Source organism: Girardinichthys multiradiatus, chromosome 6, assembly GCF_021462225.1.
Source record: "Girardinichthys multiradiatus isolate DD_20200921_A chromosome 6, DD_fGirMul_XY1, whole genome shotgun sequence".
Classification (NCBI taxonomy): Eukaryota; Metazoa; Chordata; class Actinopteri; order Cyprinodontiformes; family Goodeidae; genus Girardinichthys; species Girardinichthys multiradiatus.
In genome coordinates this window covers 45,926,870-45,950,118 of record NC_061799.1, presented here as the reverse complement: position 1 = coordinate 45,950,118, position 23,249 = coordinate 45,926,870, and the positions used below count along the sequence as shown (strand labels likewise).

The 23,249-nt window shown below is 45.2% G+C and overlaps 2 protein-coding genes across 3 annotated transcripts; one reads left to right on the top strand and one right to left on the bottom strand.

The window, feature by feature from the left end:
- Positions 1-3,361: 3,361 nt before the first annotated feature.
- Positions 3,362-11,613, bottom strand: rpp40 (ribonuclease P/MRP 40 subunit). The gene is made up of 8 exons (XM_047368580.1): positions 11,346-11,613; positions 5,061-5,205; positions 4,904-4,972; positions 4,733-4,828; positions 4,468-4,590; positions 4,228-4,393; positions 4,023-4,157; positions 3,362-3,947 (listed from the first exon to the last, which is right to left on the bottom strand). Exons 1-8 carry the CDS (start codon positions 11,460-11,462, stop codon positions 3,749-3,751), a joined length of 1,050 nt encoding a protein of 349 aa, XP_047224536.1. The 5' UTR covers positions 11,463-11,613; the 3' UTR covers positions 3,362-3,748.
- Positions 11,614-11,692: 79 nt separating this feature from the next.
- Positions 11,693-23,013, top strand: riok1 (RIO kinase 1 (yeast)). Of its 2 annotated transcripts, none has more exons than XM_047368579.1 (17): positions 11,693-11,892; positions 15,217-15,388; positions 15,629-15,719; positions 17,412-17,481; positions 17,564-17,606; positions 17,696-17,788; positions 20,565-20,677; positions 20,764-20,844; positions 21,097-21,183; positions 21,264-21,401; positions 21,478-21,581; positions 21,661-21,767; positions 21,848-21,913; positions 21,992-22,108; positions 22,466-22,519; positions 22,587-22,694; positions 22,772-23,013. In XM_047368579.1, exons 1-17 carry the CDS (start codon positions 11,840-11,842, stop codon positions 22,880-22,882), a joined length of 1,608 nt encoding a protein of 535 aa, XP_047224535.1. In that variant the 5' UTR covers positions 11,693-11,839; the 3' UTR covers positions 22,883-23,013. The 2 variants fall into 2 exon arrangements, with proteins under 2 accessions (XP_047224535.1, XP_047224534.1); XM_047368578.1 differs by having other exon boundaries at positions 15,214-15,388.
- The last annotated feature ends 236 nt before the right edge of the window (positions 23,014-23,249 follow it).

Below are 23,249 nucleotides of genomic sequence, written 5' to 3'. Positions count from 1 at the left end.
TACTGGTGCAATGTGCAATCAATGAAGACTGCCTACCAGGCTGGTCCAATTTAGCCATAAAACCTCCCACACTAAAATGACAGGTGTATCAGTTTCATTGTCCAATCCCTGTATACAGTAAAGAGAATTGGCCCAAGTACTGAGCTCTATATCCAGAGCAGGAAGATGTAAATGAGGTGTATCTGCTGTATTGTTCATGATGATGTCAGCAGCCTAAATGGTCATCTCCAACATCTGTGGAGACGTTCTCTGGTGCTGCTATCTCCTCTCTAGCTTCTGAATGCAGCAGGAACCAGAGCTGCTCACATTCCAGGCTGGTGCTGAAAGCAGAGGAACGACGCATTGATCTACTGGGAATGTCTGTTGGTTCCCACCATGATCCCAGAACCAAATCTACCTTTAACACTCCTCTCTTCTCCTCCACCAGCAGGCTCTGCTCCTCTGTTCACTTCACTTTACTCCACCTTTTTTCCCTGGTTTGTTTTGGTCGTTTTAAACCTCATTCAACAAGAAGATCACAGTAAAATGCTGAGTTTAATATTAATATGAATTAATATGAAATAGATGCAGCATGAAAATGACCAGCATGGAGAATAAATATAATAATAATCTAATCAGAATAATAAAGAGCGTATAAAAAGATACGTTCTGATTACTGGGAGCACACTGGTTTGTTGTTTCTTTAACAACCAATCACAGCTCTTAGAACACAGCACCACCCCTAGCAACAGGGTCAACCACCCCTAGTAATGGGGTCAACCACCCCTAGCAACAGGGTCAACCACGCCTAGTAACGGGGTCAACCACCCCTAGCAACAGGGTCAACCACCCCTAGCGACATGGTCAACCACCCTTAGTAACGGGGTCAACCACACCTAGCAACGGGGTCAACCACCCCTAGCAACAGGGTCAAACACGTCTAGCAACAGGGTCAACCCCCCCTAGCAACAGGGTCAAACACCCCTAGCAACAGGGTCAACCACCCCTAGCGACATGGTCAACCACCCTTAGTAACGGGGTCAACCACACCTAGCAACGGGGTCAACCACCCCTAGCAACAGGGTCAACCATGCCTAGCAACAGGGTCAACCCCCCCTAGCAACAGGGTCAACCACCCCTAGCAACAGGGTCAACCACCCCTAGCAACAGGGTCAACCACCCCTAGCAACAGGGTCAACCACGCCTCCTCACTAAGAGGAGTTTCTGTCGTCTCCTCAGAGTCTCAGCAGTGAACTGAACCACTGAAGCTTCTTGGCAGCAATGTTCAGGATAAGATAGGAGCTCTGAGAGGCTCTGAGGATCTTTAGGAATATGGACCCTGGTCAACATCAGAGATGCTTCGAATGTGAGACTGTTTCTTAAGTGTCTGAGAATAAAGATGTTATATTTGGCTGAATTGCATTACTTTTTTTATATGTTTTTTTAACCCTAGAGTCTGGTCTAGAAGAACTCCTAAGTATTTCATTTGAACAACAAAGTTTAATTTTTTGCCCTTAATACAAATACTAGGTATGTCTTTAAGTTTGTTGTACTTACTAAAAAACACACCATCCATTTTTTTGCCGTTTATTGTAAGACAGGAATCTTGTAGCCAGTCGTTTATTTTATCCATCGCAACAAAATTTAGTGGCAACCAGATTTATGTCCCTATCATACACATAGATGACCACCTCATCTGCGTACATGATGATGTCTATGTCTTTGCACACTACTGGAAAGCAATAATATAAATACTGAACAACAGGGGGCCCTAAATGGACCCTTGCAAGACTGCAGAGGACAATGTATTATTTATTCGTACATGATCTGAAAGGTACAACTTAAACTAACAGAGCATCACTGGACAAATTATATTGAAATAGTTTAGAGAAGAGTTCAGTGCCCCACAGTCCTTCCTCTGTCCAGACTCTCTTAATGCTTTCTGTCAAATAGCAACAGGTCGTTTCAGGTGAGTGATGAGCTCGAAAACCAAACTGCATGGGGTCTAAGAATTTATTGATATTTAAGTCATCAGTCACCTGCTGTGTAATGACTTTCTCAACAACTTTGGAGACTATGGTGTGCTGGAGAGCCAGAATAAAGGTGAAGGACTCAAACAGAAGAAATGAAACCCACAGAAAAGACTGAGTCAGTTGTTGGGACCAGACTGGCTCCATTGGAGGAGAAGCTGAGACTGAATGTTGGAGAAGATCAGATGAACAATGTCTCTCAGCCTCTTTACAGCACAGCAGATAACCTGAGGAGAAGCCCCAGCTGAAGATCCCTGCAGCCCCAATGTGTTGAAGATCCTGAGGCCGTCAGATTTAGACCGACATGGAGCCTCCAGAACCGTGACCCGGATGACTGGAATTAGATTTATTTTATTGAGTCACGTGTTTCCCAGACTTTTATTGGTTTTTGTTGTGTTTCATGCCAGGATAAATAAATGTTCCCTTTGGAGGATCAATAATATCAAAATCAAGACTACATATGTGTGCCAAATTTCTTAATCCTCAGTCAAAGCATGGCTTGGGACTGAATATTTCACTGGATATGTTTTGAGGGCTGGACTAAGATCCATCATATTAAATTTAGTAAAGAGCAGATGATGCATGTGGAAATTAAAGCCAAAAATCTTGCCATGCCGTCAATACCAAACTATCCAGAGTACAGTCTGTTCCAAACAAAGTTGGACCAATTTGTCAACTTTCTTCTGACAAAACTTCAAGTTGATTAGGTCAAGAGGGTCAGAGAGGGACCTGCCCTTCCTGTTCTCAGGGGCAGTGCTTTGATGCCAGAATATGACCACACAGAATCGCAGCCACCCAAAGGGGATCTGACTAAATTTGAAGTCAATAGCTCAAAATCCCTAGGAGGAGTTCGTTTGACGTGCATGAAATTTCAAAAACACCCAAAAATGACCCTTTGACCCAAAGTGGCTGACTTTCTGTTTGTTTTAGGAAATAGCCCCAAGAGACTTTTTTTCTTGATCTGAAGAGATCTACCCGTGTACCAAATCTGAAATCTCTGCGACTTATCAGCTGGGCTATCTCACTTTACGGGTACTGTAGAACTGTTTGGCCACGCCCAAGATTGTTAATGGGACAATTTGAGGTAAAGTTTGGCTGAATTTTCATATATATTTAGGCCCCCAAAAAGAAGAAATTCTGCGATCACATTCGCTGCTCGGGCCTAACAAGATAATTCTCCATAACTAAGCAGATGACACACAGCTCTACATTACGTCACCACGGGACTATGAACCTATACCAGCGTTGGGTCGATCCACAGAACAAATCAGTTTTTGGTTGAATCATAACTTTCTTCAGCTGAATAAAAACAAAACTGAAGTCCTTATTTTTGGACCAAAGGAGGAGCGATGAAGACAAAACTGTTGATTTTATTTCCAAGATGATCCAATAAGTCGAAAAATCACTGGAACCTTTAGCTCCATGGAACAAGAAACAGAACTCAAAAACTTTATTCAAACATCTGCGGGTGACACAAGCACTGATGTTCTCAGTGTGAAGCTGGGGAGCTCTCTTACTCAGAGTAAATTATAAGTAAACTCAAATCAGTTTGTCATGGTAACATCAGGTGAACCTGGATCAGTCGGTACCAGCTCTAAGTTCATATCATAACTGATCCTCACATCAGAATCGGGGACATGAGGGACAAGCCCTCGCAGACAAGACCCTTTCACAGGACATCCATCTCCCTCAGGAAACAGGTCCCTTAGAGAAGACACATGCTCTTCAAGGACATCCCCTCACAGCGGACAGGCGTCATGTGCCCCCGTGGCCAGGTGGAGGCGGTAGGTGTGGTCTTGGAACATCAGCAAGTTGTAGAAATTCTCTCCTCTGGTCAGGACACCATGCTCATGGTCCCCCCAGGATACCGGACTGTCAGTGAAACCGTGAACAGTCACAGAAGCCCAGGACTCTTTCTGAGTCTGCTGCAGGTAACACCTGAAGGACAGGTAAGTTACAAAGTCATCTGTTGTTAAGGTAAAGTAGCGTATGCATGTGTGAGTATCAGCTGACCTGAGCTGCTCCACAAGCTGCTGCACATCCTGCGGTAGCAGCAGGCCACAGATGGACACGCTTAGAGCCTGACTGAGGGTCGTCTTTGGTTCTGGACAGGTGAGTGTAGAGAGGAAGCTACTGGATAGGTTTTCACTGAAACCACAGAAGGAGAATGACTCCTAGTCAAAACAATCCAAGACTTGATACAATTAGCAAGACTCACCAGCTGACATCTGCGTCGACGGCTCCAAGCCACTCCAGGAGGCTGAGAGGGTCACAAGACTGCAGGTCGGGGCAGACCAGGTTACTCAGACTGCGGTGGCTGACCTCAGGTCTGTGCTCGGACCAAACATAACGGGACAAGAGGGGCTGCAGGGTGGCTCTGCCCCCTGCCGGAGAGAGATAAGACAGCTGGGATGTAACCAGAAGGGTCGTTGCTAAACACACCCGTCATGTCACTCACCTGGATGATGTGAGATCAGGAAGTCCATCTGCAGGTTAAGATGGGACCTTAGGACTTTAAGGAGCCTAAGGTAGCCCCGCCCACCAGGAGCCATGCTGCTGTCTGTCAGGTCCACTGGTACCACTGTACAGGTACATATAGGTGTTACACACTCAGGTGTGCACAGTAAACACGTGACAAGACAGATCGACCAGCACAGAGCAACACAAATCAACAACCTGCCTCTGGACTTTTTTGGTTTGAACATCAGAAACAGAACTAGTACCAAATCTGCTGCAGGTTTTATTGTTGAATCTGGATGGTCTCCCTTCAAAGCCCAACATCTCAAAGGTGTCTTTGTCCAGAGAGAGAACCAGGCGTCCTGCAGACACAGAGACACGCTCTCCATCTCTACACTTGTAAACAGGAAGTGATGTCAACAGAACACAGGTTTTACCATTTGGCATCAAAGCGACACAATTATCCTCATCAATCCGAGTCCTGAAGGACAGACCATAAACACTGCCTGAAAACAGAAACAAGTGCTCACAGGTGAGTACAGGTGCGCCTGTGGATTATCCAGGTGAGTACAGGTGTGTATGGAGTACTGGTACCTTGATACACGGCGTTATGCAGGAAGTCCTTGTCCAGTAGATCATATATGGGCAACTTCTTGATTAAGTAGAAACTGCTGAAACGGTTCAATATGGAATCCAGTGGGGAGGAGCTGGAAGAACACGCAGGCAGCAACACAGATACCTGTACAGGTGACACATGTCAGGAGCCCAGTTAGATCTACGTCAACTAGAGAAAGCAGAGTTAGATCTACGTCAGCTAGAGAAAGCAGAGCTAGATCTACGTCAGCTAGAGAAAGCAGAGCTAGATCTACGTTAGCTAGAGAAACCAGAGTTAGATCTAGGTCAGCTAGAGAAAGCAGAGCTAGATCTACGTTAGCTAGAGAAACCAGAGTTAGATCTAGGTCAGCTAGAGAAAGCAGAGCTAGATCTACGTCAGCTAGAGAAACCAGAGTTAGATCTAGGTCAGCTAGAGAAAGCAGAGTTAGATCTACGTCAGCTAGAGAAAGCAGAGTTAGATCTAGGTCAGCTAGAGAAAGCAGAGCTAGATCTACGTTAGCTAGAGAAAGCAGAGTTAGATCTACGTCAGCTAGAGAAAGCAGAGTTAGATCTAGGTCAGCTAGAGAAAGCAGAGCTAGATCTACGTTAGCTAGAGAAACCAGAGTTAGATCTAGGTCAGCTAGAGAAAGCAGAGTTAGAGCTACGTCAGCTAGAGAAAGCAGAGCTAGATCTACGTTAGCTAGAGAAACCAGAGTTAGAGCTACGTCAGCTAGAGAAAGCAGAGTTAGAGCTACGTCAGCTAGAGAAAGCAGAGCTAGATCTACGTCAGCTAGAGAAAGCAGAGTTAGAGCTACGTCAGCTAGAGAAAGCAGAGCTAGATCTACGTTAGCTAGAGAAACCAGAGTTAGAGCTACGTCAGCTAGAGAAACCAGAGTTAGATCTAGGTCAGCTAGAGAAAGCAGAGTTAGAGCTACGTCAGCTAGAGAAAGCAGAGTTAGATCTACGTCAGCTAGAGAAAGCAGAGCTAGATCTACGTTAGCTAGAGAAACCAGAGTTAGAGCTACGTCAGCTAGAGAAAGCAGAGTTAGAGCTACGTCAGCTAGAGAAAGCAGAGCTAGATCTACGTCAGCTAGAGAAAGCAGAGTTAGATCTACGTCAGCTAGAGAAAGCAGAGTTAGAGCTACGTCAGCTAGAGAAAGCAGAGCTAGATCTACGTCAGCTAGAGAAAGCAGAGCTAGATCTACGTTAGCTAGAGAAACCAGAGTTAGAGCTACGTCAGCTAGAGAAAGCAGAGTTAGAGCTACGTCAGCTAGAGAAAGCAGAGCTAGATCTACGTCAGCTAGAGAAAGCAGAGTTAGATCTACGTCAGCTAGAGAAACCAGAGTTAGAGCTACGTCAGCTAGAGAAAGCAGAGTTAGAGCTACGTCAGCTAGAGAAAGCAGAGTTAGATCTACGTCAGCTAGAGAAAGCAGAGTTAGATCTACGTTAGCTAGAGAAACCAGAGTTAGATCTAGGTCAGCTAGAGAAAGCAGAGCTAGATCTACGTTAGCTAGAGAAACCAGAGTTAGATCTAGGTCAGCTAGAGAAAGCAGAGTTAGAGCTACGTCAGCTAGAGAAAGCAGAGCTAGATCTACGTTAGCTAGAGAAACCAGAGTTAGAGCTACGTCAGCTAGAGAAAGCAGAGTTAGAGCTACGTCAGCTAGAGAAAGCAGAGCTAGATCTACGTCAGCTAGAGAAAGCAGAGTTAGAGCTACGTCAGCTAGAGAAAGCAGAGCTAGATCTACGTTAGCTAGAGAAACCAGAGTTAGAGCTACGTCAGCTAGAGAAACCAGAGTTAGATCTAGGTCAGCTAGAGAAAGCAGAGTTAGAGCTACGTCAGCTAGAGAAAGCAGAGTTAGATCTACGTCAGCTAGAGAAAGCAGAGCTAGATCTACGTTAGCTAGAGAAACCAGAGTTAGAGCTACGTCAGCTAGAGAAAGCAGAGTTAGAGCTACGTCAGCTAGAGAAAGCAGAGCTAGATCTACGTCAGCTAGAGAAAGCAGAGCTAGATCTACGTTAGCTAGAGAAACCAGAGTTAGATCTAGGTCAGCTAGAGAAAGCAGAGTTAGATCTACGTCAGCTAGAGAAAGCAGAGCTAGATCTACGTTAGCTAGAGAAACCAGAGTTAGATCTAGGTCAGCTAGTGAAAGCAGAGCTAGATCTACATTAGCTAGAGAAACCAGACTTAGATCTAGGTCAGCTAGAGAAAGCAGAGTTAGATCTACGTCAGCTAGAGAAAGCAGAGCTAGATCTACGTTAGCTAGAGAAACCAGAGTTAGATCCACGTCAGCTAGAGAAAGCAGAGTTAGATCTACGTCAGCTAGAGAAAGCAGAGTTAGATCTAGGTCAGCTAGAGAAAGCAGCGCTAGATCTAGGTCAGCTAGAGAAAGCAGCGCTAGATCTAGGTCAGCTAGAGAAAGCAACGCTATATCTACGTCAGCTAGAGAAAGCAGCGCTAGATCTACGTCAGCTAGAGAAAGCAGAGTTAGATCTAGGTCAGCTAGAGAAAGCAGCGCTAGATCTACGTCAGCTAGAGAAAGCAGCGCTAGATCTAGGTCAGCTAGAGAAAGCAGCGCTAGATCTACGTCAGCTAGAGAAAGCAGAGTTAGATCTAGGTCAGCTAGAGAAAGCAGCGCTAGATCTACGTCAGCTAGAGAAAGCAGCGCTAGATCTAGGTCAGCTAGAGAAAGCAGCGCTAGATCTACGTCAGCTAGAGAAAGCAGAGCTAGATCTACGTCAGCTAGAGAAAGCAGAACTAGAGCTACGTCAGCTAGAGAAAGCAGAACTAGAGCTACGTCAGCTAGAGAAAGCAGAACTAGATCTACGTCAGCTAGAGAAAGCAGAGTTAGATCTAGGTCAGCTAGAGAAAGCAGCGCTAGATCTAGGTCAGCTAGAGAAAGCAGAGTTAGATCTAGGTCAGCTAGAGAAAGCAGCGCTAGATCTACGTCAGCTAGAGAAAGCAGAACTAGAGCTACGTCAGCTAGAGAAAGCAGAGCTAGATCTACGTCAGCTAGAGAAAGCAGAACTAGAGCTACGTCAGCTAGAGAAAGCAGCGCTAGATCTACGTCAGCTAGAGAAAGCAGAGTTAGATCTAGGTCAGCTAGAGAAAGCAGCGCTAGATCTACGTCAGCTAGAGAAAGCAGAACTAGAGCTACGTCAGCTAGAGAAAGCAGAGCTAGATCTACGTCAGCTAGAGAAAGCAGAGTTAGATCTAGGTCAGCTAGAGAAAGCAGCGCTAGATCTACGTCAGCTAGAGAAAGCAGAACTAGAGCTACGTCAGCTAGAGAAAGCAGCGCTAGATCTACGTCAGCTAGAGAAAGCAGAGTTAGATCTAGGTCAGCTAGAGAAAGCAGCGCTAGATCTACGTCAGCTAGAGAAAGCAGAACTAGAGCTACGTCAGCTAGAGAAAGCAGAACTAGAGCTACGTCAGCTAGAGAAAGCAGAGCTAGATCTACGTCAGCTAGAGAAAGCAGAGCTAGATCTACGTCAGCTAGATGATGTAGACATTGTTAAGCTCCAAAGTATGTTTTTTTTATTAATTATTGCATATTAAACTTACAGAAGAATATTTGTATGTACAGTGGGACCAATAAACACCAGGGGGGTTTGTGAATAGGGGCTTTTTCTCACATCTCGGTCAGGAATCCTGAATTTGTAAAGAATTATTTTCATCTTCATAGCTTTCTTGTTATGGATGTGTTTGATGTTTGAATTATAGCTGAAAACGTCTTTGAGGAAGAAATCAATGTGTGGTTTGGAATTGGTCCATTTAGCTTCGTGGATGTGATATTTCCTGAGGATCAGCAGCAGTTGTACAAAGTGAGTCTTTGTCCGTGTTTTTATTATTTAAGTGGATTATAATGTCTCTTTCTCTGCCTGGTTTTATGTTGTATGTAGTGTTGCAAGTCAGCCAGAATATTTTACTGTAGGTACAATGAAAAAATAAATGTCTCTACAGGGAATTTTCAGAAAGAACAAGAATAGTCGATTTCAAGTTTAAAATGTTCTAATGTCTTTTCTGCAGGGTAAATATTATGCTAAATTTTGAATCTCCTTTACCTTGTAATTCAGGTAATACTTTTCTCCGATCAACCAAACTAGGTTCCAGTCTATTTCACCATATAGAGAAGACCAACACAACCTTCCAGATGGAAGAACTACGTCTTGTAAAAGTGATCTTATAAATCTGTTGGAGCATTTCTTTTGGCAAATATCAACACCACCAATTACTAACACATTTCTAGGCAGAGCTCCAGTGTTATCAATTGAATGTCGGTGGAGTTGTATCACAACATCAGGTACAGTATAGGAAACCATTTCATATTCTGTTGGTGAAACAGATAAATTAAACTTACATCAAAATTCCTGATAAGAAATGAGGTTCCCTTCATCAAGCAACCGTTTAAGCCCCGAAGTATTCAGAAACCTGCAGTGATGTTCACCAACATGTTTCTTATGCACAGACATAATAGTGATGTTCTGGAGCGGCCCAGGTCCAGACCTGAGTCTGACTGAGGATCTGAGGAGGGAGTTAAAGATTAGGGTTATGGGGAGGAGGCCTTCCAACCTCAGAGACTTGGAGCTCATCACTACAGATAGAGGAGACCTGATATAAGCTGCTCAGGTTTGATGGTTGTGATGCAAGTAAAGATTTTTTATTAATTATAAAGTTAATTATTAATTGGGGGGGGGGGGGGGGGCAATATAAATAATTTGATGAAAACCTTTTTAAACATTTTACTCATTTCCTTCTTGGTTGAATCTAAATCCGCCAGGGGCTGTAGCATCTGAGATGATAGATCTTTGGTAGATCTGACATACAGGTGTTGGACAATGAAACTGAAACACCTGGTTTTAGATCACAATAATTTATTAGTATGGTGTAGGGCCTCCTTTTGCAGTCAATACAGCATCAATTCGTCTTGGGAATGACATATAGAAGTCCTGCACAGTGGTCAGAGGGATTTTAAGCCATTCTTCTTGCAGGATAGTGGCCAGGTCACTACGTGATACTGGTGGAGGAAAACGTTTCCTGACTCGCTCCTCCAAAACACCCCAAAGTGGCTCAATAATATTTAGATCTGGTGACTGTGCAGGCCATGGGAGATGTTCAACTTCACTTTCATGTTCATCAAACCAATCTTTCACCAGTCTTGCTGTGTGTATTGGTGCATTGTCATCCTGATACACGGCACCGCCTTCAGGATACAATGTTTGAACCATTGGATGCACATGGTCCTCAAGAATGGTTCTGTAGTCCTTGGCAGTGATGCGCCCATCTAGCACAAGTATTGGGCCAAGGGAATGCCATGATATGGCAGCCCAAACCATCACTGATCCACCCCCATGCTTCACTCTGGGCATGCAACAGTCTGGGTGGTACGCTTCTTTGGGGCTTCTCCACACCGTAACTCTCCTGGATGTGGGGATAACAGTAAAGGTGGACTCATCAGAGAACAATACATGTTTCACATTGTCCATAGCCCAAGATTTGCGCTCCTTGCACCATTGAAACCGACGTTTGGCATTGGCATGAGTGACCAAAGGTGTGGCTATAGCAGCCCGGCCGTGTATATTGACCCTGTGGAGCTCCCGACGGACAGTTCTGGTGGAAACAGGAGAGTTGAGGTGCACATTTAATTCTGCCGTGATTTGGGCAGCAGTGGTTTTATGTTTTTTGGATACAATCCGGGTTAGCACCCGAACATCCCTTTCAGACAGCTTCCTCTTGCGTCCACAGTTAATCCTGTTGGATGTGGTTCATCCTTCTTGGTGGTATGCTGACATTACCATGGATACCGTGGCTCTTGATACATCACAAAGACTTGCTGTCTTGGTCACAGATGCGCCAGCAAGACGTGCACCAACAATTTGTCCTCTTTTGAACTCTGGTATGTCACCCATAATGTTGTGTGCATTTCAATATTTTGAGTAAAACTGTGCTCTTACCCTGGTAATTGAACCTTCACACTCTGCTCTTACTGGTGCAATGTGCAATCAATGAAGACTGGTTACCAGGCTGGTCCAATTTAGCCATGAAACCTCCCACACTAAAATGACAGGTGTTTCAGTTTCATTGTCCAACTCCTGTAGATCTGCTCGGGTAGGCGACAAACAGGATTGTTCAGGTGTTCATTCTCAGGTATCAGAACAGAACTGGGTATCTGGTTACCTCATTGTTCAGCTAGGGTTCTGGTAGTTTCCTGCTGGTGCTGTTTACTGTTGTTCTCAGATAGTTCCGATCCAAACTGATTTAACACGTGTGCAGGTGCATGCGCGTCTTACCTTGTAGTTGAAACGCAGCTGCTCCACCTGAGAACTAATGCGGTTCTTTTCATCCAGGAAACTGGACCGCTCACATACCAGTAGAGTCCGGGCTGTTCGGCTCAGGTCCGCGCACATATTTACCAATCCTACTAGGTTCCGGTCAAGAAAGGTTCCGTATCTTCACGGTTTGTTGTCAATAAGTCAGCGCCCTCTGCTGCCTGGAGGGTGACCTGCAAGCAATTTCTGTAAAATTTGTTCAGTCTCAGAACTCACAGCTGGATCGGAACCAAAACCATCTGCAATCGGAAGAGCACGAGCTTCTTCCAAAACTCAGTTCCTGATGCGCGCTCTGACGTCACACCACGGTAGCTGCCGGGTTTCCGTAGTGACGCATGATGAGCCGGAAGTAAATCAGGCACGTGGCGAAGTGTGCTGGGAGAACTGGTTCCAGTTTGGTTCTGGTGTTGTTAAGCGGATCAAACCAGGTGACGGTTTCTGTGGGCTGTGACGTCATGGCAGAGGTCGCGAGCGTCCCGGGTCAGTTTGATGACGCCGAGGAGGACAGGTAAGCTCAGTAAACAAACAGATCCAAGAGACCGGTTCTGTTAGAGCAAACTGTTTTTATCGAGTGGTTCTGAAGGAGCAGAACAGTTTTCCCTCAGAAGCTGAGGGTCCTGGAGGTTCTGCCGTCTCCTTGGATGTAGACCCTGTGCGGCGGCGGCTGTTTAGATGCATGTGGAAGAACAGAACCGTCTTTGGACCAGAGAACCCTGATGAAGGACGGTCTTCTCTAGTTCTTTATTCCTCATTAATTAGTTCCTCAGAGTGGAGACCTGGAGGTGGTTCTGCTGTGTAGTTAGAATCCTAAACTGATTCTGGACTCCGAGACAGGTACCAGAACCCCAAAGACTTTGCAGGAACCAGGTCTCTGTCCGTCTTGAATAAACCAGCTTTGTAAGAATTAGGATTCTACCTGGTTCTGTTCCCTTTCAGTTGTTCTGCCTTCTATTGACCCTGTGGAAAGTTCTGTTGCACAGATCTGTTTTCCATAAAAACAAAAGGTCCATTCCTAGGAACAATGATAAGTGTTCTGCAGATTGGTACTGGACGACCCATCATCTGATTCTTCATGTTTTCTCCGAGCCACGGCACCAGATGTTTCCTGCTGGTTTCAGAACATGTTCTACCAGTGGTGCCAGTTGTTGTGTGAGAAACATGCGATAAGAAAGCCCGTCAGTAAATGGTAGGAACGATGTTCTACTGGGTTCTTGGCGATCCAGATCATTTTTGGAAAGGAAATCAGATTAGAAGATCTTGTTCTTCTGGTGGCTTCTGTGGTTGACCTTCCACAGCGTTTTATGCTGCTCTAACCAACCACAATAAAGACACATTCCGGCCCGGGTGATCAGTACCAACAGAATTAACCCAGTCCAGGAAGGTCTGTGCATATTTGTAACATTGGGACTCGGACTTCGGTAAAGTTAGAAAAATAATCCCAGATTCAACTTTTCCTTTTGTAATATGGAGATAAATTAGTCTCAATATTATTCAATCAATCAAAAAAAATAATCTCAATCAAAAAATATTAAGTTGTGATCAAAACTTTCAGAGTTGTAACTATTTCTTTTTTTTTATGGAATATTTTATTTTGGGGAGAAAAACAAATTGTTTGATAAAACTTTTTTTTGATTAAAATGACTCATTTTTTCTCACGAAGAGAAAAAAGTTATTTGCAAAACATAAACTTTTATTTGCGCAAATCAAAAATCTTTGGTTACGAGTCTCACTTTTTTGGTTTTGACGATCTCTGTTTTTGGTTGAACTCAAAGAATTTTGAGTTCTGGAAACATGAACATCCTGGGCGGGGCCTAAAGACGAACGCTGTAAGACGTTTCCCTATTGGTTAGCGCTGACTAAAGCAGCAGATTCTGATCCCTCCACCTCTGAACTTCTGGTCGAACTGCAGGGTTTGCAGCGTCGCTTCAGTGAGGAGACATCAACTCTACAGAAGAAAACTGAGCAGACAGTCAGAAATACGTGGTGACGTCAGCCGACACCAGCTCTCTCTTAAAGATTAGCTTCACGCATAGAAGATACATTAATGGAGCAGAAAGGACCCAATCCTGGTGACGGTTGAGAAAATAAGAGGAAAACAGAAAAATAATCTACAGAACATTTATATTAATTACATTTTTACAACTTTCACATTCATGTTTTATGTAAAATAATACATGTTTAATATTTTACTGTACAGTTTTGGAGAAATATCTTGTCAAAATACCTCAAAATGCTCAACCATTATATGCATTTGTCCCACTTTCAGGAATTTATTTCTCCAAAACCATGAGAGGTGAAAACACAATCTCTTCAGATTATATTAGAGGATTATCTATATTATAACCAGAATTAATACAGTCTGATTACAGGCAGCAGCTCTCTGTCTGCTCCCTCCTCCTGCAGACGCTGGTTCTCTGAAAGACCGTCAATAAATGTCAGAACCAAACCCACTGGAAAACCTTCTCATTCCTCCTGGTCCCAGTTGAGTAGGACCAAATCGAGCCAGTGGAAAAGGGGAAAAAATGATGGTTCTGTTCATGAAAACAGATGCATGAACAGAACCACTGTGTTTGTCTCCCAGAAATGTTTAAATAAAGTTTCTTTAATCAATCCCTAAAATCATCAGCTGATGTGAAAATGTTGCCTACTGGCAATTACTGATTCATCAGAGAAAACTGGACCAGACCAGAACCATTGATTTAAAATAACCTTCATCTGATGGTCCAACCTGAGCCTCTGGATCAGCTCCAGACCGGTTTCTGCCATTCAGAGTCCCAGATTTTGGTCTTAATGTTTGTAATCAGAGTTCTGTTCAGGATCTTGCATCCTGTCAGCCTGATCCAATAACTGGAACCTGGTGTTCTGCTGTCATTCAGTATGGTTCTCCATCCTGGCAGGTAGGAGTACTTTTTTTGGTCCTGGACTAAGTTCTTTAATTTTCTGTTCTGCTCGGGGTGGCTTGGAACCACCGGTCCCGGGACTGCAGGAATTATGTCAAGTTAAATGATGTGCACGGTTCCTGCAAACAAAACTGGTTCTGGTTCTTAATGTACCAAAGCTGAGCCTTCGGACCAGCAAACGGGTGTCTGGTTCTGTAGAACCTGGACACAGCCCAGACCTGCCTGTCAAAACCAGCCAGAAACCGTCAAAGGCAGTCAGAAGTGGTCAGAACTAGTCAGACCAATGCAGAGCTTTGGGTCGCAAGAAGTGAACCGTCTGGTTCCGAACCTGACTTGCTTTATTTTCTGGTTCTTCTCAGACATGTTTCCGGTCCTGATCCTCTTTGCATCATATAGTTTCATATTAACCCAGAAAGTTCAGTTTATTAGTTCTTCAGTTTGGACTGAAACAGAATCCAGTCTTTTAACATAAAATTGTATCAGAACCATCCAGTACAGAACAAATGTGGTGATCGTTTTTGGTTTGTATGGCCCAGCACTACGTCAGAACCAGGCAGAACCATTCAGATATGAGTCCTAGAACAGAGAATTTGTTCTTTCCCAGGGAAGCAGGAACAAACAGATTTCATTGTGTTTCCAGCTCGTTCTTCACAGAACATCTTGGCAGAACTTTTTTCTTGCGTGGGGCCCAGAAACGGCAGTCAGAGGAACCTGTAAGGATTGGAGTTCTGGGCCAGAAAGAACTTTGCTCTTGTTCTTCCCACATGGAGTAAAAGAACAAGTTGGACCCTTTGTCAGAACCAGCCAGGGTCCTGATTGGGTCACCTGGTCTCCACACGCTGCTCTCCAGCTGCCGTCTGATTGGCTGAAAGTCTAGAGAGCTTCTGATTGGGTGTTTCTGTCTCTAACTCTGCATGTTGTTCGTTTAGCAGCCAATCAGGACATGTCATTACTGACATCACTGCGCAGCTTTCGTCAGAGTGGCTGGATGATGATGATGATTATGATTATGAGGATGAGGATGGTGATGAAGATGAGGAGTGGGAGTGGACTTCATCTGCAGATTTGACCAAAAGAGTCAACTGGACCAGTGCCAGCTGTCAGGTCAGACTCTGATTAACATGATTGTAAATTAAACTGTTTGTCTGTTACCATGGTTACGGCTGTCTCTGTGGAGGGTGGTTACCGTGGTTACCAATGCTCCTGAAACTTCCTGAAAACAGCTTAAGATGTTCCTCAGTCTGAAGTGTTTAACCTTTGATCATTAAGGCCCTAATAGGACCCAGTTTGAGGTACCGAACGTAACAGCAGTCCTTTCCATTAAAGGTTTCTTCTCCTCCTCAGGCCAACAGACAGACCCGGTCCAATAAAACGCTGTCGTCGTCCACTCCAGCTGATAAAGTTCTGAGGAAATACGAGCAGAAGATCAACCTAGGTACCCTCACTAATGAACAGAATCGGCTCGGTTCTGTGAGCCTGTTTGGAAACCTTTCAGCACCTGCATAATCAGATAGAATGTTTAGTTCTTGAACCAGTTTACAGAAAAAAGTTGTCATCAAGATGGTTCTGTTAGGTTCTTTAGAAGTTCCTGAATGTTTGAGAACCTACAGGTGTTGGACAATGAAACTGAAACACCTGGTTCTAGACCACAATAATTTATTAGTATGGTGTAGGACCTCCTTTTGCAGCCAATACAGCATCAATTCGTCTTGGGAATGACATATACAAGTCCTGCACAGTGGTCAGAGGGATTTTAAGCCATTCTTCTTGCAGGATAGTGGCCAGGTCACTACGTGATACTGGTGGAGGAAAACGTTTCCTGACTCGCTCCTCCAAAACACCCCAAAGTGGCTCAATAATATTTAGATCTGGTGACTGTGCAGGCCATGGGAGATGTTCAACTTCACTTTCATGTTCATTAAACCAATCTTTCACCAGTCTTGCTGTGTGTATTGGTGCATTGTCATCCTGATACACGACACCGCCTTCAGGATACAATGTTTGAACCATTGGATGCACATGGTCCTCAAGAATGGTTCGGTAGTCCTTGGCAGTGACGCGCCCATCTAGCACAAGTATTGGGCCAAGGGAATGCCATGATATGGCAGCCCAAACCATCACTGATCCACCCCCATGCTTCACTCTGGGCATGCAACAGTCTGGGTGGTACGCTTCTTTGGGGCTTCTCCACACCGTAACTCTCCTGGATGTGGGGGAAACAGTAAAGGTGGACTCATCAGAGAACAATACATGTTTCACATTGTCCACAGCCCAAGATTTGCGCTCCTTGCACCATTGAAACCAACGTTTGGCATTGGCATGAGTGACCAAAGGTTTGGCTATAGCAGCCCAGCCGTGTATATTGACCCTGTGGAGCTCCTGACGGACAGTTCTGGTGGAAACAGGAGAGTTGAGGTGCACATTTAATTCTGCTATGATTTGGGCAGCCGTGGTTTTATGTTTTTTGGATACAATCCGAGTTAGCACCAGAACATCCCTTTCAGACAGCTTCCTTTTGCGTCCACAGTTAATCCTGTTGGATGTGGTTCGTCCTTCTTGGTGGTATGCTGACATTACCATGGATACCGTGGCTCTTGATACATCACAAAGACTTGCTGTCTTGGTCACAGATGCACCAGCAAGACGTGCACCAACAATTTGTCCTCTTTTGAACTCTGGTATGTCACCCATAATGTTGTGTGCATTTCAATATTTTGAGCAAAACTGTGCTCTTACCCTGATAATTAAACCTTCACACTCTGCTCTTACTGGTGCAATGTGCAATCAATGAAGACTGGCTACCAGGCTGGTCCAATTTAGCCATGAAACCTCCCACACTAAAATGACAGGTGTTTCAGTTTCATTGTCCAACCCCTGTAGAAGACAAGATGTTTACCAGCAGAACATGAGGTGTGAACCGCCACAGCTGAGTTTCTAATGAGGAACCCAGACGTTCTGTCCTTCATGTGTTTGCACTGTTGATTATAAATTGTCTATTGGAACGTGCAGAAGCCACCGTTCTATGTGCTACATGTAGGTTTAACAGCTTTGTGTCTGGCTGTATGGTGGCTCCGCCCCCACAGGTATGCCTGCTCTTGACTAATGAGCTGCTTTGTTGTTCCTGCAGACAAACTGGACTACGACGACTCCGTGACCAACAAGGTGATGGCCATGCAGAGGCAGAAGGAAGCCGGCACGTACGTTTCAACTCACCTGCTGCTACTCACTTGTTAGGTCATGTGACTCCTCGTTAACCTTCTGATTGGCTGCCACCCACAGGTACAGAGTTAAGGACAAATCAGACCGTGCCACGGTAGAGCAGGTGAGCATCAGGGATTAGCTGACAGGAAGAGATCCGTGATCAGCTGACAGGAAGAGACCAGGTGATGAAGCTGTGCTGTTCTTCTGCAGGTGTTAGATCCGCGGACTCGGATGATCCTGTTCAAGATGCTGAGTCGGGGAATCATCAGTGAGATCAACGGCTGCATCAGCACGGGGAAAGAGGTCAGGTGATTTGTGTGTTCTCTCACAGAACTGGTAAAAGTGATCCAATTGGGCTAAAATGAGTTGAGCTGAGCTATGGTACATGTAGGTGAACTCAGGTGAGATGACATAACTTCAGGTGAGCTCAAATGAGTTAAGCTGAACTGTCCCCAGATTTACCAGGCTGGGAAACTCTGCATCAGTCTGTTAGTGTAAGAGATGAACGGAACCGACCCACCTTTAGCTGGGGTTGTGTTGTGTTTTTGAGACTCAAGTTCAAGGCTCAAACTCGATCTAGATCTCTGGATACTCAGAAAACCCAGTGGACCAGAACCAGCAGATGACATGGCACCCACACCATCACTGACTGTGGAAGTTCACTCTCTGGACTCTTGGACGTGGATTCTGGGCCTCTCTGCTCTTCCTCCAGACTCTGAGACCAGAGGTTGTGGTAGACCTTTTCACTGACAGGGTCCAAACAATCCGGTCATCATTTGTTTTTTCCCGTCACTTTATTTTTTCAAATGATAATAATTAAACATTCAATAGCATTTCTTGTCATTCATTTTAATGAATATTCAGTTACCAGTTGGTCCCAGTTACTGCGTCTAAACCATGAATTAAATGACTGCACTTAAAATATGAACAGATCATCTGCTCTGGTCTCGTAACTTCCTCCCGGTCCAAATGGACCTGAGCTGCCCACCCGCTTGTGTGTAATCAAATCTCTCGAGGGATTGCTGCAGAGGCTTTTGTCACGAGGTTTTGGACTTTGGAACCTCGGAGACTCAGCTGCCGTGACACTTTCCTAGTGAAGCCAACGAGGTTGTCAACGAGGCGCATCAAATGAGAAAACAGCTAATTAAAATTCTAGCTCACCACCAAGTGGTCAGAATCACAATCTGTCAAAATGACAGATGGCCTTCAGATTTTTCCATCACTGTTTGAAAAAACGGTCAAAAACTGAAACTAATTGGTCAACACGACCCCTGGTCTGGGACCTTGATTTCCTCATGAAATGCAAACTTTACTTTAACCCAAAAAAGAGGACTTTGGACCACTGAGCACCATCTCCTGCCACAGTTTTTCCTTCCACTCAACTTCCTATAAAATGCTTGGATACAGAGCTCTGTTTCTTTAGCCATGACCTTCTGTGGCTTCCCCTCCTTGTGGACGGTGTCAGTCACTGTCTTCTGGACATCTGTCCAGTCAGCAATCTTCTCCATGGTTGTGTCTCCTACTGAGCCAGACTGAGAGAACATCTAGAGGCTCAGGAAACCTTTGCAGGTATTTGGAGGTAATTAGCTGATTAGGGTGCTGACACCAGGAGTTTCAAATATTTAACTTTTTCACAATAATTTTCTGAGATGCTGAATGTTAGGTTTTCATTCTGTGTCAGCCAGAATCATCAGAATGACAAGAAATAAAGGCTGGAATATTTCACTCTATGTCTGATAGATCTATGGATCTACAGGTGTTGGACAATGAAACTGAAACACCTGTCATTTTAGTGTGGGAGGTTTCATGGCTAAATTGGACCAGCCTGGTAGCCAGTCTTCATTGATTGCACATTGCACCAGTAAGAGCAGAGTGTGAAGGTTCAATTATCAGGGTAAGAGCACAGTTTTGCTCAAAATATTGAAATGAACACAACATTATGGGTGACATACCAGAGTTCAAAAGAGGACAAATTGTTGGTGCACATCTTGCTGGCGCATCTGTGACCAAGACAGCAAGTCTTTGTGATGTATCAAGAGCCACGGTATCCATGGTAATGTCAGCATACCACCAAGAAGGACGAACCACATCCAACAGGATTAACTGTGGACGCAAGAGGAAGCTGTCTGAAAGGGATGTTCTGGTGCTAACCCGGATTGTATCCAAAAAACATAAAACCACGGCTGCCTAAATCACGGCAGAATTAAATGTGCACCTCAACTCTCCTGTTTCCACCAGAACTGTCCGTCAGGAGCTCCACAGGGTCAATATACACGGCCGGGCCGCTATAGCCAAACCTTTGGTCACTCATGCCAATGCCAAACGTTGGTTTCAATGGGGCAAGGAGCGCAAATCTTGGGCTGTGGACAATGTGAAACATGTATTGTTCTCTGATGAGTCCACCTTTACTGTTTTCCCCACATCCGGGAGAGTTACGGTGTGGAGAAGCCCCAAAGAAGCGTACCACCCAGACTGTTGCATGCCCAGAATGAAGCATGGGCGTGGATCAGTGATGGTTTGGGCTGCCATATCATGGCATTCCCTTGGCCCAATACTTGTGCTAGATGGGCGCGTCACTGCCAAGGACTACCGAACCATTCTTGAGGACCATGTTCATCCAATGGTTCAAACATTGTATCCTGAAGGCGGTGCCGTGTATCAGGATGACAATGCACCAATACACACAGCAAGACTGGTGAAAGATTGGTTTGATGAACATGAAAGTGAAGTTGAACATCTCCCATGGCCTGCACAGTCACCAGATCTAAATATTATTGAGCCACTTTGGGGTGTTTTGGAGGAGCGAGTCAGGAAACGTTTTCCTCCACCAGTATCATGTAGTGACCTGGACACTATCCTGCAAGAAGAATGGCTTAAAATCCCTCTGACCACTGTGCAGGACTTGTATATGTGATTCCCAAGATGAATTGATGCTGTATTGGCCGCAAAAGGAGGTCCTACACCATACTAATAAATTATTGCGGTCTAAAACCAGGTGTTTCAGTTTCATTGTCCAACACCTGTATATGATGTATGAGTTTCACTTTCAGGTAACGACCAGGTTCTCCTTGTTCTTCAGGCCAACGTCTACCATGCCAGCACAGCGGCAGGAGACAGCAGAGCTATCAAGATCTACAAGACGTCCATTTTGCTGTTTAAAGACCGAGACAAGTATGTCAGCGGAGAGTTCAGGTGAGTCCACTTCCTGTTCCCTTCAAAATAAAAACTGCTGCCTTTTCAGGATTTAAAGCAACAGAGATTAATTTGCTTTTTTGCAGGTTCCGACATGGTTACTGTAAAGGAAACCCCAGGAAGATGGTGAGAACGTGGGCTGAGAAAGAGATGAGGAACCTCATTAGGTTAGACCCTCAGGCCAGCACACACAACCCAATAGACCTGAATCTGAGAACCGAATGCAATATGCCAGAACCTTGGCTGGTAGACAGGAGGAACTGCTGGTAGTTATGCAGAACCAGGTTAAACCAACAAGCAGAACCTAACAGAAACTGGTGTAACTGAAAAGTAGAACCCAATAGAACCTATATTCCCAGATAAAGCACAGTTTAACCCGGTAAAACAAGCAATAAAACCCAGTGTTTTGTGTGTTCCAGGCTGCAGACGGCAGGAATTCCAAGTCCAGAACCTGTGCTGCTCAGGAGTCATGTTCTGCTTATGGGCTTCATTGGAAAGGACAACATGTAAGAGGAACAGCTGGTTTCTGATAAGAATGATTGGTTGCTGAGAGGCTGATGAAAGGTTCTGGTGTTGTTTGGGTCAGGCCGGCTCCTCTGCTAAAGAACGTCGTGCTGTCGGAGTCCAAGGCTCGGGAATTATATGTGCAGGTGGTCCAGAACATGAGGAAGATGTTCCAGGATGCTCGACTTGTGCATGCTGACCTCAGCGAGTTCAACATGCTGTGAGGAGAACATTCCAAAATAAATGTTCTCTAAGGTTCTTCGCAGGGCTTTTCTGAGGTTCTGATCCATTTGCAGGTACCATAGCGGAGACGCCTACATCATAGATGTGTCGCAGTCGGTGGAACATGATCACCCTCACGCTCTGGAGTTCCTCAGGAAAGACTGCAGCAACATAAATGGTGGGTCTGGGTTGGCAAGCAGGTTGGGCCGGGCCGGTTTGGTTCCGTGTCTGTTCTGATGTGGGCTCTGTTTTCCCAGATTTCTTTGTGAAGCACGGCGTTGCCGTCTTGACAGTCAGAGAGCTGTTCGACTTCGTCACTGACCCATCCATCACCAGCAGGAACATTGAGCAGTACCTGGACAAGGTGAGCAGAACCTCAAACAGAACCCTTTGTCAAACAGGATACACGTGACCCCATATGTCTGTCTGTGATTGGTCGACCAGGCCATGGTGATTGCGGTGCAGCGGACTGCGGAGCAACGATCGGATCAGGACAGCGTTGATGAGGAGGTACTGTTCCAGCTGTTGATGGTCACTCCTTGTCTCTGATTGGCTCCCTGACCTTACCTGTGGCTCCTCCCCCTGCAGGTGTTCAAGAAGGCCTACATCCCACGCACGCTGACGGAGGTGAGCCACTATGAGCGCGACGTTGAGCTGATGAGGTTGAAGGAGGAGGAGTCTGCCATCAGCGGACATCACGACAACGTAAGAACCGATAGAATTTACTCAAATCCTGGTCCAACAGAACCCGCACAAATCCTGCAGATCCATACTGCTTTCCCTCACGTTCTTCTGTGATGGAGGAAAAAGAAGCCGAGATCCAGAACAAAAAAGATCTCCAGAAAGCCTAAAGAACTGTTGACCCAGATTGCTGTAGATTCTGGAACATGTTCTGGATCTGGGCCCAAAACCTGCAGTTAAAGCAGCCAAAGACCACCAGAAAGATCACATCAATGTTTGGGTCACAGGAAGGAAAGTCTGGAGTAAGAAGGGCTCAGTCAGAACTTTAGAACACCACTAAAGGAGATGATGAAGCTGATGAAGGCTCCTTGTTCTCCTCAGGTTCTGTACCAGACGCTTACGGGCCTGAAGAAGGACCTCTCTGGAGTCCAGATGGTAAGGTTCTTTTCTTTCTGTCTCTGCTGCTGGTCCAACACCTCCTAATGTTCCGCTGTGCCGTCAGGTTCCTGCACTGCTGGAAGAGGAGTGCTCTTCATCAGAGGAGGAGGAAGAGGAGGCTAAGGGAGAGGAGGAGGAGGAGGACCAAGAGGAACCTCTGATGGATAAGAAGGTGCTCAGTTAGTTAAAGCAGAGCTGGAAACAGAACCTCCCAGTGTTCCAGAGGAGTAACCGAGCTTTTCGTTTCAGGAGAGGAAGAGGATGGTGAAGGATGCTCAGAGGGAGAAGAGGAAGACTAAAGTTCCCAAACATGTGAAGAAGAGGAAGGAGAAAGTGACCAAGATGAAGAAAGGACGATGACTTTCTGAAGAACCAAACCTGCCTCATTTGCAGCCAACAGCAGCCGGTTCTGATCCAGAAGCACAGACTTTAATTCTGTGGTTCAGATTAAAGTTTTTATCATTTGGACAATAAACAGAGTCCATCAGAAACTCCTCTTTGAGAACTTTTTGAGCCCTCACAGCCACCGTACATGCATCATTACCACACTCACTCAGGGCTTTCCAGCTCCACTTCAGGATGCAGTTGGTTCTGGTTCCAGCAGGTGAACTTTAGACTACTGAGAGACGTAGGGTCCTGTTGTTATCTCCATGAGAGCAGCATCTCAGAAACCAAAGAAATGTTCATTGATTTTAGGAAACCTAAGAACTGAAATGAACCCGAGGAC